Genomic DNA, 14,573 nt, shown 5'->3' with positions numbered 1-14,573 from the left:
ACTAGGTGTTTTGGAGGGCACACCAAGATGTCACAGATAAGGTAGAAAAATGTTAAAAGTCTTAAATACAGGAAAGGCATCAACTTTCGGTATGTTGCTGGGAATGATTCCTTAGAGGTGGTGGACTGAAACTTCATATATTACTGGATAGCAGTGACATATATGGCATGTTTAGATGAAATATTACTGTCAAGGGATAATTCTCTTGACCAGAGTATGTGAAGTACTCTTGAAATATATAGCCCCCTTTGTCTTCAGAACAATGGAGGACATTCTCCTTGAGCTCAAGTTGTACCATTGAGTGTGAAGATTTCTAATGAATTGTCATAGAGAGGTTGTTTTTAAAGACTGAAAAAATTGAATCTGCCAGTCCAGTCAAGTATTTTGAAAATTCCTGCCAAAAATAAATGTGAAACAGGGGTATTGAATTTTGCAGATAGGTAAATGAAGGAACCTACATGATTCATTTTAGCACTGTGAAAATATTTTGTGTGCCACGGTACTCTATTGAATCTTTAATGTAAGTCTTAGTGACACCTGAAGGAATTTTTAAGTATAAAATAGTTCTGTAATTTTTTTTTTTTAAGCAAGTATACGTTTATAGTTATATTTCCTATAGCTTAGTGGATTTGTGTTTAACTACATCCCTATTCATCTAGCCATAATTTTCAGTAAAGCTTAAATTCGAGATAGCTGGGGAGGTATATTGGGACCACAGAGTAGGAAAATCTAGGTCAGATAGGACGTTTCATTGGGACATTTCATTATTTCATTGGGAGTGGTTGCAATTGTACAGTCATTTCTGTCAGGGTTTTAGTGTGGTTTCTGGTTGTTTCTATTACTTTGTTTTTGACGGTTAAGAGCCACCTTTTTGGTTTTATTTTGTTAGTGAGACTGGGTATCTGGGTGCTTATCATGCCATTCCTACAAGAAGTTACATGCTACTTGCCATAGGCATTTTTGCATTTTATGATTCTAAAAGAAAGCTAGAATTCTTGTGCATGATGCCTTCTTGCATAGCTAAAGATCTGCAGAGAATAGAATAGAAAGTCTTCTGTATTTCAATGGAATTTAGACAGTCCTTAGATAGCATAGGTGAGAGAGATGTTGATTGACCCAGTGCTGTAAATTGTGTTGTGATGAGAAGGAACTATGTGAAACACTTTCAGTATTTTAACTAGAAATAAGTTATGGTCAGCTTACCTAAAATGTAAAGAGGATGATATATGCTGTCTTTACAGGATTATTTTTAAAGGCTAAATACTCTTGAGGAGCTACTGAAAAAGACTTGTATACATTTCATTTAAAGATGGTATGCAAATTATAGTTCAGTTTCAATATTAGATCTTTCCCAGATGTTAAAGTGGAATGGAAATTGCTATCTATAACCAAACTACTATGTCAGATGAAAACTTCTTAGATAAAATTGTTGATACCAAATAAAAGTAACTTCCCATGTTTGTGGCTCTTGGTTATGTTAGACACTTTGTTCTTTTAGTCTGTTTTTTTCCTTGGAAAGTTTTCAAAAAGCTGTTCCTCAGTGTTTCTTTTGCTAACCGGTTTTCTTTAAAGATCACTGCTTTGGTCAAATGATAAGAATTACCTCTTAATATCCTTGAAGTAGCATTAATTATTTTCCTTATTTTATGTAGTTAGGTATATTCCTGAAAATTAGTGGACTTCATTGAATTATTGAAAATACCCTATTAAAACACCTATTGTAAAAATCTGCTGATCTTTAATTAACAGCTTTTTGTGTGTATGGAAAATGGCAAAATCTGCAGCTGTTTATTGTGTAAATTTTCATATGATTAGATTTTCTAAAATTGAAGTGTGTAGACCTTAAATCAGTGATAGATTTCAAATTTCACATCTAAATGTTGGGGGAAAGATATGGTTGAGAAGTTTCTAGCTTGCTTGCCTTCCTGTCACCTGTTGAACTTTGTGACTGTTGTTTTTAGATGATTTTCTTGGCTTGGTTTAGATGTGCATTTTTATAAGGGTCTTTTTTTTTTTTTTTTTTTTTTTTAAATCTCGTGGAGGTAGTTTGAATGTTAGATTTTTTTTTTTTTTTTTTTTTTTTGGTGTGTGATAAGTCATTACCCTAATTTTGACAAACCATGGTTTTGAGTTATAATTGATATGCATTAGACTTGGATTTAATATCAGCAAATTTAGACTTACACATTTGTAATACTTGTAAATTTATAGCAGAGTCCATATACAAGTGTCAGAACTAGTTTTTATGATGTGTGGCATTAGTGAAGTAATATGCCATCAGTTGCTCCTTGTTCTTTTTCCCATTTATATCATCCATCAGATTTTGATGGTCCTCCTTGTTTAGCATAAATACTTCACATGGCCTTGAAGTTGGAAATAAGGAAGTTACCATTTTAATGCCATGAGATTATATGGTCCATAAGTGATGCATTTTTTTTAATAGAGATATACCAGCCAATAAACCTCAGTTACGTTCCTCCAATGTGTATTTTCTGCTATCGGTAGTTTATGAAGTTTTGGCTATAAGAAGTGTTTTTTGTGTGTCTATTTTTGAAGTGTTCTGGACAGGCAAATCACTTGATTTCTAAATGCCAAGGAAAATGTCCATATTGTCAGATATTGCTAAGGCATTATTTGGTATTTAGGATGCTTTAGAGATTTTGCAGATTTTTTCTTATGGGAGCATTTTAATATCTTAAAGTGGGAAATTTTAACATTTGTCAGTATTAAATTTTTTTTTAACTTTTTCTTCCTGTAGAATTTAAGACACCATAGTTTTTTATTTTCTGTTTTTAAAAAATTCTGTGATCTTGTGAGTTTGATTTGGTTCATCTTCTGCTTTAGGAAAGACAACAACAGGTGGAAGCTGTTGAGTTGGAGGCTAAAGAAGTTCTCAAAAAATTATTTCCAAAGGTGTCTGTCCCTTCTAATTTGGTAAGACTAATTTATTATTTTTTTAACATGATGACATTATTCAGGAAAGGTATGAATAAGCAACATCATTTGCACTCCTCTTGGTTTCAGTAGAGTGCTGATTCCTTGATCTTTCCCATTGTTAAGCTGGTGCTTTTCAGTAAAGATTAATAACTTGATTTGAAACTGATTTTTATTTACCTGATACTTTTGTTTCTATAACATTTTATGAGACGTTATTTAGGGGATTAAAAACATCATTTGGGAAAGAAGTGTTTTTTAATGCTAATAAAACCAATATGGTAACATTCTTAATGGCTTTATTTAAAACTTAATTTTAAGTGATTGCTTCTTAGTTTTAGCAACACTTCCTTAATGTACTTGATACTATGAACCAGGCTCTTTGCGTTTTAAAACTCAAGATTTTTGGTCATCTATTACCTTCTTCAAGCAGAAATCTTACAGATAATATAGAACAACTTGGTTTATTTGAGGTAGTACATGTTCTTGTTTGTTCAGAGAATTAACAATAATTATTTGAGGACAGAGAAAGTCAGTGAATGTGCATGTGAGTTTCCTAAAATAGAGTGTAGGGTCTTTTTTTTTTTTTTTTTTTAATGGAAAACTGTTCAACAGTAGAGAGACAAGCATAATGAGGCCCGATGTACCCAACATCTCTCCATGGCACTTATCAGTGCATGGCATGCATATAAGCAATCATGTTTTACCTCCTACCCTGTACTCCCTAGATTATTTTGAAGGAACTCAAACATCAGAGCGTTTCATCCGTAAATATTTCAGTACACATTTCTAAAACATAAGTATTTGTCTTTAAAAAGTATCATATTACACTTCAAAACACATTCTTAATTTTGTATAGTATGCGTTTCTCCAGTTGTCATATAAATTGTCTATTTTATTAATAATAACTTACTGTAGTTTGTTTTAATCAGGATCCAAATAAGGTCAGTATATAACTGGTTAGAGACATCTCTTAGATATTTTTTAATCCACGGGTTCTCCCACTCTTTCTCAGCAACACCCCACCTCCTTTAAAAAAAAAAAAAAACAAAAGACTTAGTGGTTTCCTATGAAGTTTCCCACAGTTTGGATTTAGTTGACTGCATCCCTGTGGTGGTAGCATGTTCCTCTTTTCTTTATATATCTTTTATGTGTCAAATCTGTAATCAGGAATCTGATACCTGGTCAGATTAAGGCTCAGTATTTTGGGGGTAGGGTAGAGTAGGGGCAAGACCACTTCATAGGCAGTGGTGTGCACTTTCATCAGGAGATTCGTAATGTCTGCTTGTCTTCCTTTGGCCCATTGGAACTTATTTAGGTTGGTTACCAAGTCGTTTTGACACAATGCTGCTAAACTTTGATAGCTTCTATGCTTTGTGGTATGATAAGGTGCTCCTGATTTATCATATACATTTCCTGCCCCAAACATAGAATCAACTATTTCTCCAAGGAGCTCTGTGGGTGCTAGGGGTGGGGTAAGTAAACTTAATGGCTTGTTCTATTTGTAGTCTGAGTTAAGTATAGCCTACATTTATTTCAAGTAAGGAGATAAAACTCCTTTGTTTCACATTGTAACTATCGAGGATATGTTCAGATTTGATCAGTTTCGGAGATCTCTACCGCTTTTGAGTTGAACTGATGAGATATCTAGCACCGAGTAAATGTATAGATACGCTATCAGTTCTAGTGCTGTTGTTAAATCAAACCTAAGAGAAAGGGTTATTATTAATATATTTAATTTTTTTTCTTTGTGGCATAACCCGTTTTTGTTTCTACTTTATATTTTATTTATAGAAATAATATTGGGGGATGTATTTTTTGGCAGTAGTTTATGAACCAAGAGAACTAATGATTGATAATTTCTGTCCTTCAAAGATTGTATAAGATCACCAACAGTAAAAATTTTCTTTTTTAACAGCAATACTATCCACTGTCAGTAACCAAATCTTTTTGACACTATAAATATTTATAAGTCATCATAAGATATGGATGATATTGTTTGGCTTTTGTTCATATACTTGTTAAAAGTTGAATATTTCTGCATATAGTCTACAGGAAATGTACTAAACTTTCTGTGTGCTAACATTAGACTCTGGCATTTTAGATTTGTAAAGATATGAAGAACAATAAACTATTTACCTTATAAAATAATAAAGCAATAGGCTTCATTAACATTAGGATAAGTCAAGATAATCAGTAGATATAAAAATATATAAATTTTTTTACTGTTTTCTTTTATTGTTTTGCTGAGCAGTCAGCATAGGAGAGATCTAAATTATATGACCTAGAGGGAGATTTACAAACTTTAAGCAACGAAACTAGTTTTTTAACTTATTTTAATTTATGTTGGGTACCAATAGTTGAAACTGTTAAGTAGGATTCTGATAGTGTACATTTAGTCTTGGTTCAGATTTATATTGTAAGAAAGTTAAATAGTGTTTTAAAACTAATTTGATATTATTAAAGGTATTGTACTATGGAGTGACTCAGCATCTACTTGTTTTTTGTTATTTGATAGTTTGCAGAGAATCCTGATTCAGCTGCATATGTAACAGTTTATATTATAGCAGTTAATAAAAATTTCATGAGTTTTTTTATCTTAAATTTAATCCAAAGACTTAAGGAATAAGAGGAAATTTGATTTAAAGTATCTGACACACAGATACTCTTTATCAAAGTGTAAAATTCAGATAAGCATCAATAATTTAGAGTAATTTATTCTAAAATTTAGAGTAAATGCCAAAATTGTAATAGATGCATATTTACATCAGCTAACCTGTCAGCACAAATTGAGTTATTGTTGGATTTAAATAAGTAAATGTGTGTGCATATCACTTCTCATTAGGATTTTAAAATACTTAATATTTCCTAATTTGAAATATTTTTAGAGTCCTTGGAGCATTTTCATAGAATTTGAAGTCCTCCAAATGGAACATCTTCAGTTGAACTTTCACTTTATGAACTCAAAATACTTCATTTTTGAGAACTGTTTTATCTGGAAACAGTTTTGAAAAATCATTCTGGGTTTTTTGTGTTTTAAAGATTATTTGTCCTGGTGCTAGTAAGTGGTAGAGGCCAGATTTGAACCCAGGTTTTTCTACCTGCAACTGCAGAATTCAGTTGAAAATATTCTTGGTTAGGTATATAATATTTTATTTTGATGGTAGGTACGTAGGTCTGTTTTTAGTGCTTGTTTTTAAAAGTGGGTTATGTCCAACTTACATAGTAGTTACATTCCTCTTTGAAATTTGTAGCAGTGTCCTGTTTGTCTGTGTAGGTTTCTTTTATAATTATCTAATTTGATTATTTTAAATGTTTGACCTGTTTTATTTAGATTTTTGTTTTTGAAAATTAATGATTTTAACTTTTCTCATCCACAGAGTTATAGTGAATGGTTGCATGGATTTGAAAAGAAGGCAAAAGAATGTATGGCTGGAACTTCAGGGTCAGAGGAGGTTAAGGTTAGTTCAAGAAATGAACTGTTTGTAATTTAAACATAGAAAAAAGAAGCAAATAAGATTTTATCTTCTTGAGCTTGGAAAAGATAAAAGATAATCAAATAAGGCTCTTTTGAGAGAGTGTAAGAAGGTGATTTCATTTTGTTTAAATTTTAGTTGAAATACAGTAGGTCGTCTTTGCATTTGGTTTGTTTACAAAGCTAGTGTTTGCCATTCCTTTCATTCTGTATTTTAATTGTTTCTAAAATTGAATATTTATCTCTTACTATCTTTTTAGCCTAGATTTAAAAAGTAAAGATCAGTCGAGATAGGTAGAATCTCACTGGTTTGCTGAAGCATCCCCAAATACATCATTAGAGGTATTTAGAAACTGGATTGGTTTTTATCCTTGGCTACTGAAATTGGGGAGATTTATTATTATTGTTTTCTTATATCTCAAGTGGCATGAATAAAACCCTGTTTCCCATGTGTGTAGTAGCATAGGCATTGTGACTGTACTTCACATGTGGGTCTGCTTTGATCTTACCACCTGACTAAAGACTTTAGTACCAAGACTTTTTATTATAGCATTGTTTAATAAAAATGACCAAAGGGGTCATTGAATGAACTTTATTGCTACTTAGAAAGGTCGAAATGTAGTGTGTCATTGTGAAATACTTTGAAACCATTTATCATAATACAGTATTAAGTACTAAAACAAACTTGAAGCACAAAACTTTCTGGTAGGATTATGGGAGTTTTCTTTATTTCATTCTTTGCAGGTTCTAGAGCACAAGTTGAAAGAAGCTGATGAAATGCACACATTGTTACAGCTAGAGTGTGAAAAATACAAATCCGTCCTTGCAGAAACAGTAGGAAATGATTTTTAATCTACATTTTGATTTTACTTTAAATCATTACCTTCTTCCTTCATGGCTTAAATAGTTTTTATCTTGGCATTAGAACATGAATTTTTCAAAACAACTATACTTTTGTCTGTAGGAAGGAATTTTACAGAAGCTACAGAGAAGTGTTGAGCAAGAAGAAAATAAATGGAAAGTTAAGGTCGATGAATCACACAAGACTATTAAACAGGTATTTACAAAAGAAAAGCTTAAAGCAGTGGTTCTCAATGTGTGGGGCTTGCCCCAGCAGCATCAGCATCACCACGTACATTCTTGGACCCCAACCCAGCTACCAAATCCAAAACATGTATGTGGGGTGGCAGCAGTCTGTGTCTTCATGAGCCCTCCAGAACAGTCTAATGCCCACCCAAGTTTGAAAATCACTGGTTTTAAAGTATGACTAAAGGGTAATCATATAGAATGTAGAGTGCTAGTTATAGAACTATTGTGTGATAAGGTAAAGAATAGTGGGTTCAAAATCAGTTTTAAAGTATTTAACCCATAATACAGAATTCAAGAAAAAGTTAGTCATTCTTCTATTTGTGGGACCTGAATGTTATTGTGCAACCTTAATTTTTCTCCCATTTACTTCAGCGTGATAAAGAGTACCATCTGTTACTCACTTATTTTTTGGGACCAACGTGCAGAATTTACAGTTGCTGATAGTACTCTACTTTAATGCACTTGCAGAATAAATACAGCTGAATATCAGTTAATATTAATCAAAAATTAATCACTTTTAGCTGAGCTTAATATACAACTGGAGTAGGTTTTGACCACAATTTAAATTGAGTTCAATGTGACTCTCATGTTTAAGGTCTTTTAAAATTCAGTAAGACTTTCAATGAGATGCATTTCAAAACCTTGGAAGTGTCTTTTAATTTATTCAGAATTCTACAGGATAGAAACCGCTATATCCTTGGTGGTTTACTTGGCCATATAATTGTTTCACATTTCAGATGCAGTCATCATTTACATCTTCAGAACAAGAGCTAGAGCGATTAAGAAGAGAAAATAAGGATATTGAAAATGTATGTTATTTGATTGTTTTACTTATAACCTATAGATTTGTTTTTAGCATTAATGGTTGTCTGAAGATGTATGGTTTAAGATTAGTTTATAGTTATGCTCTTAATATCTTGGGTAGTGTTTGAGTTGATATAGTTTTATATTAATAAGTGTCATAACTTTGCCTTGTGGGGAAATATTATGAAAAGAAATTTTAAGTGTGTTAACTTTTCCTTTGTTGAATTGCTAGCTGAGAAGAGAACGAGAACATTTGGAAATGGAACTAGAGAAGGCAGAGATGGAACGATCTACCTATGTTACAGAAGTCAGAGAGGTACTTACAACAGAATCTTTTCAAACTTGCTTCACAATTCAGATTAAGTTTATAACAGTGATATTTCAGTATAAGTTGTTTGTGGCAGAGCTTCCGAGTAGAATACAAAACATGGGCTATCATAAGGAGATCAATCTTAAACTCTAAACTTCATTGCAGCTGAAAGATCTGTTGACTGAATTGCAGAAAAAACTTGATGATTCATATTCTGAAGCAGTAAGACAGAATGAAGAGCTAAATTTGGTAAGATGCTTGTCCTCCACTGGGTATCAAGTAGGCACTGAAAACACTTTGTTGACATGTGGAGAAACCATCAAAGCTTTTTTTCTTTGCTAACATCTTTAGCTTGGCCTTTTTGTAAGTCTAAGATAATCTTCATATTCCGATGATTCCTAAGATTATCTTTCATTTCTTGACTCCTAAAATGATCCTTCTTTTCTTAGCTCTTAACAATGGCATGTTTGGCTTCCAGCTCTTTTTCAAAATTTTCCATGTTTTATAAATCCTGTTTTCTCAAACAGCAGTCTTTTCTGTGAATAAAGAAATGAAATAAAGGTTGGCTGAGTTACAAAGATTTTCTTCTCGGACTATCATAATTAATGGGGCCTTTTATTTTCTAATCTGGGAGAAGATTATATTGAAAGCCAAAGACACATATTCTTCATTCAAGGACAGTAATCCAGTTTCTAATTTTAACCTAGTCTCTCTATATATTACAAATATTAAAAAACATATTAAAGTCTTTATTATCAACATATTTCGAGCATGGTGATCCTAAAAGCATAGACTTTGAGATAAAGTTAGTTAAATGTCTTAAAACATATAGTACCCTGTATTCCTATTCTTAAGTTTTCTAAAAACTGTACTGATTGTGAGAGACTTAGCTATTAGACAAATATAGCTGTCTTGCTCTCTGTTTCAAACAATTGTTATGTCTTCCTTGTGAGTTAAAAATTGTTACAGCACAGGGATTAGTTTTTTTTTTTTTTTTTAAGTACCTTAATAAACTCTCAGAAGATTACAGTAAGTTTTCTCCTTACCCAGAGTTCACCCTGCCCAGTTTGGAATTTTCTTTTTAGCATTACTCTATGTACCAAGAAAACTTTAACTCATTCTTTTGTGGTTGGTATCCTGTTATGGCAAAAATTTATGGGAATCAATTTTTAGAGCTGTATGAAATACAGGTTGTGTATCCTTTATCTGGAATGCTTGGAACCAGCAATTTTTGGGGGGAGTTTGGATTATTTGTATTATATGCTTGCTCTGTATGTGTCCCTTATCTGAAAATCCGACATCTGAAATGCTCCAATGAACATTTCCTTTGAGTGTCATGTCAGTGCTTAAAAAGTTCAGGATTTTGGAGCATTTCAGAGTTTTTCAGATTAGGGATGTTCATACACACACAGCCCTATACACGCAGAGCCCTACACCTCTAATTTTTAAATCTTTGTTTTATTTACCAATGTTTTGCTTTAATTGAACTCATTCACACTGCATTGTGAGACTAGTTCTGTGCTATACATTGCACAGATTAAGACTGTGATATGTCATGACTATAAGTCCTCACCCTATAATATGTTTTTAAAAAATCATTTCTAACTAGTTGTTGGAGATTTTACTTATTAACTTTGTGCTTAGTGGCTGACTCAACAGTTACATGGTTCCATCTCCACTCAGCTTAATACTTTATTTTGATTTTTTGTCACTCTAGTTCTGTCAGGAGATTATTTTGAGTGGTTGATACTTACTTTTTTCCCCTAGTCTTGAGTTTGGAATCTTTATTTTGATGTTTGTTTGCTCAGGATAACTGCTGCTACTTTTTGTGATAAAATAGCTTTGTTTACCTGTATGTACTTTATGTATTCTTCCACCAAAAGGTTCATTTGTCTGATGGAGAATATTAAAACTCAAAGTTATATAAAGGAGCAAAATTTATTTAGGTACTTACAGAGTCCCTCAGATAAAATTTCCAAGTGGAATTTCCCTCTGCCCCACTGCTGCCCCTTTTTAATTCTCCCTCCAATTTTAAATGTCACTGCCTTGTATTTCCACCTTTGGGCCTCCAGAACTGTTTCAAAAGTGCCCATGGGTGGGAAGCAAAAACAATTACCTTATGAGAATAAGTAGAAAGTTTTTTGGGAGCAATATAGTTCATTTTCCTTGCTCATATTTAATTGGAAAATCAGAGAAGTGGCATTATATATTTGCATTGGAGTTACAGAACTTTCTGTTTTGACAGATTGGTTATTCATAGGTGTATCGTAAGGCATTTCTTGATGGTATAATTTAGGCCAGTGTGGTCTTGTACTACCCCTTAGTGAAGCCTTAAATGATGGTCAGTATTTTGGGAGTTTTAATTTGATTGGATTTGTAGTCTTCTGTTCAATGTCTTTAAAAATATTATATAATTGACTCTTAACTGTATAGATAAAACCTTTAGAAACTAATGGGTAAAGTATCTGTTTGGTTTTTAATTTGGAATAATTTCAGTGACTGTAAATACCGATACCTTTAAAAGGCACTTTACTGGAATTTGATGGTTTTGTTTTTGCATTTGTGGTTTTCTACTCTAAACTAGTTCATTTCTGTGGCTTTTCTTAATGTTTAGCTTTACAGATGGAAACCTCTACTGCTTAGCCTTTCTATACATCTGGTGCAGCATATTGGCTAATCCACTGTGCATAATAACTGTTAGCAATCCCATTCATTCTTCAGTCCTATAGGTATCAGCATAATCAAAGAATGATGCAAATTAAGTTAATTGTGATGTTCCTTTATTTTTACAGTTGAAGGCACAGTTAAATGAAACACTCACAAAACTTAGAACTGAACAAAATGAAAGACAGAAGGTAGCTGGTGATTTGCATAAGGTAGGCACTGTTTGTCCTAGAGATGTAGTATCATGAGCCTATGTTGTGTGTTGAATCTTAAGCAAAGTTATGCTGCTAATTCTGGGTTTGTTGTTTTGCATCATTATATTAACCTTTTATAAATTTAAGCTGCTTGTTATTAGTTACTATTTTGGAACGAAACTTTTTGGCTTGTTTTTCCAGGATTCTTAATTCACCTCATTATTTCATCACATTTCTATATTTAATTGCTTTATAAAGTACAGAGTAAAATTTAGTTGGAGTTATTAAAATTTGGCTGCATCCATATATTTTTTAAAATTGGGATTTGGCTATGTATTCATTTACAAAGTATTTTTCTCTTGGTCTTTTGGATAAAACAAAGTTATAAATTTCTGTTTTTTTTTAAGAAGTTTTTCCTTCATTTATTTCTTCATACAAATATATTTTTCCTAATCTCAATGCAAATGAATGATTTTTAGGACTGCATTTCTTTGCATTGGCTTGACAGGTTATTTATAATTCTATTTTGAGATATTTTTAATGGTAGAATTCACATATGCTTATATCAAAGCTGTTTTAGAGCTATGATAGTGTTTATGGGATATATCATCATTAGCAAAACAAATGTTACTCTTTGGAATTGCAAGAACAAGAGGTGCGCACATCTTAAATTTTGATAGTATAAAATGGAATCCCAGAAACACAACAGTAATACTTTATACTGCTCCCAACATGGTATGAAGACATGTATTTCCCTATACCCTCACTAGTATTGGATATTGTCTAATGTTTAAATATTTGATATTCTAATAGATTTTAAAAGTTATCTCATTTTTAAAAATAATACTCCTTTTAAAGAGTTGAATTTTTTTTTTGATTCTATATGCTTATAGTTTATAATTGTTATGTAAAAGTCTAGAAATCCACTAGTGTTTCAGATTATTTTAGTGTAGACAGAATGTGAATTTGGGGCTGTTTTAGAGGACAAATTTTCATGCTTACTGCACTGTCATGGTTGAGCAGTCAGTTTACTTTGATACATGATTTTAATTTTTGACCTCTGGATCAAAATAAAAAACATGCAATTTAGCCTAGCAATGTAGTTTCCTAGAAAGTACTTTAAAAATACTAAACAAGTGCTTAAAGTTACAGATATACCATCTTATTTACTTACATACCATCTTATGGCAATGATAGGTGACAATTAACTGTCCCATACCTATACAGTAGAAATATTGTGCAACATTTGATTGGAAATACACATAAATATTTGACTAAAAAAAGTTAATAATGGCTGGGTGTGGTGGCTCACACCTGTAATCCCAGCACTTTGGGAGGCCGAGGTGGGCGTATCACCTGAGGTCAGGAGTTCAAGACCAGCCTGGCCAACAGGGTGAAACCGCTCCATCTCTACTAAAAATACAAAAATTAGCCAGGAGTGGTGGTGCACACCTGCAGTCTCAGCTACTCAGGAGGCTGAGGCAGGAGAATCTCTTGAACCCAGGAGGCAGAGGTTGCAGCGAGCCGAGATTGCACCACTGCACTCTAGCCTAGGCGACAGAGCAAGACTCTGTCTTTAAAAAAAAAAAAAAAAAAAAAAAAAAAAAAAGGTTAATAACATACTTTTTAAAACAGGTAAGTATAAAGCAGTATGTATGTTAAAGCTCATTTATGTAATATTTTCTATAAGCACATAATATGTAGAGAGGGATCTAAACTAGGGGTGGACAAATCCCAAAGCTTTTTTAGGGTTTGTGGGTCACACGTGATCTCTTTAGAATATTTTTGTCTCTTTTTTAACATAACCCTTTATTTTATTTTTTTTGAGATGGAGTTTCGCTCTTGTTGCCCAGCTTGGAGTGCAATGGCACTATCTTGGCTCACTGCCACCTCCGCCTCCCAGGTTCAATCGGTTCTCCTGCCTCAGCCTCCCTAGTAACTGGGATTACAGGCATGTTCCACCACACCCAGCTAATTTTGTATTTTTAGTAGAGATGGGATTTCTCCATGTTGGTCAGGCTGGTCTGGAACTCCCAACCTCAGGTGATCCACTCGCCTCGGCCTCCCAAAGTGCTAGGATTACAGGCGTGAGCCACCGCGCCCCACAGCATAACCCTTTAAAAAGTAAAAAACGTTCTTAGCCTGTGTTCTGTACAAAAACAGGCTTTGGGCCAGATTTGGCTAACCTTTAATCTAGATTAATACTAACCTAAATATCAACTATGGTTATTTCTGTTTTTAAATTTCTTTACATAGTTTCTATATTACTTAAGCTTTTAAAAGCAGTGAACATATATTCTTATAATCTGGTGGGGGGTGAAGCTATTTTCATTTTGGAGGGAAAAACCTTATCGTTTGAGAGGAGCTTTTATCTTCTACAAAGTGAATAAAATTATTCATTTTTTATGTATTTATCAACTGTATTATTTAGTACCTACCATATTGCTTTCCTTATAGGCTCAACAGTCACTGGAGCTTATCCAGTCAAAAATAGTAAAAGCTGCTGGAGACATTACTGTTATTGAAAATAGTGATGTTTCCCCAGAAACGGTATGTATTTTCTTCATCCCCAGATCTCTGAGCTAGTTACCTTGTGACCTGTGTGAAGACCAAAAATGTATAAGGTCCGTCTCCTAAAGTCATCTTTCTTGAAAATATCCTGTCCCTAAAATGTAGTGATGTTTGATCTCATTTTTGCTTAGTGAGGTATGTTAATTTTAAGGTTTGTGTTGAGAGGTATGGAGCAGGGGTCCCCAATCCCTGGACTGTGGACAGGTAACAGTCAGTGGCTTGTTAGGAACCAGGCCACACAGCAGGAGATGAGTGGTGGGCGAATGAGCATTACTGCCTGAGCTCTGCCTCCTGTCAGATCAGCGGCAGCATTAGGTTCTCATAGGAGTGCAAACCCTATTGTGAACTGCATGCTCCTTATGAGAATCTAATGCCTGATGATGTGAGGTAGAACAGTTTCATCCCGAAACCATCCTCCCTCACCCATCTGTGGAAAAATTGTCTTTCACAAAACTGGTCCCTGGTGCCAAAAAGGTTGGGTGTCACTGGCTTAAAGTATATACTCTGGAGCTAGACTGCCTACGTTTGAATC

At 33.4% G+C, this 14,573-nt stretch overlaps 2 protein-coding genes across 26 annotated transcripts in view; one reads left to right on the top strand and one right to left on the bottom strand.

Moving 5' to 3' along the window:
- ATG14 (autophagy related 14) overlaps positions 1–14,573 on the bottom strand; it is a 457,705-nt gene that overhangs the window by 293,796 nt on the left and 149,336 nt on the right. The gene's annotated exons all lie outside the window — the stretch shown is intronic.
- KTN1 (kinectin 1) overlaps positions 1–14,573 on the top strand; it is a 160,787-nt gene that overhangs the window by 84,467 nt on the left and 61,747 nt on the right. For 13 of the 25 annotated variants that reach the window (XM_050798224.1, XM_050798214.1, XM_050798217.1 and 10 more), the window contains 8 exons: positions 2,845–2,934; positions 6,315–6,395; positions 7,154–7,243; positions 7,374–7,466; positions 8,236–8,307; positions 8,535–8,618; positions 11,405–11,488; positions 13,928–14,020. In XM_050798224.1, coding sequence (XP_050654181.1) covers positions 2,845–2,934; positions 6,315–6,395; positions 7,154–7,243; positions 7,374–7,466; positions 8,236–8,307; positions 8,535–8,618; positions 11,405–11,488; positions 13,928–14,020 — 687 coding nt within the window. Of the gene's footprint in view, positions 1–2,844; positions 2,935–6,314; positions 6,396–7,153; positions 7,244–7,373; positions 7,467–8,235; positions 8,308–8,534; positions 8,619–8,777; positions 8,862–11,404; positions 11,489–13,927; positions 14,021–14,573 lie in introns of all 25 variants that reach the window. The other 12 variants (XM_050798211.1, XM_050798216.1, XM_050798208.1 and 9 more) reach the window with 1 other exon arrangement.

The sequence above is a fragment of the Macaca thibetana genome, chromosome 7 (genome assembly GCF_024542745.1).
Source record: "Macaca thibetana thibetana isolate TM-01 chromosome 7, ASM2454274v1, whole genome shotgun sequence".
Taxonomy (NCBI): domain Eukaryota; kingdom Metazoa; phylum Chordata; class Mammalia; order Primates; family Cercopithecidae; genus Macaca; species Macaca thibetana.
This window is presented reverse-complemented; position numbering and strand designations above follow the sequence as displayed.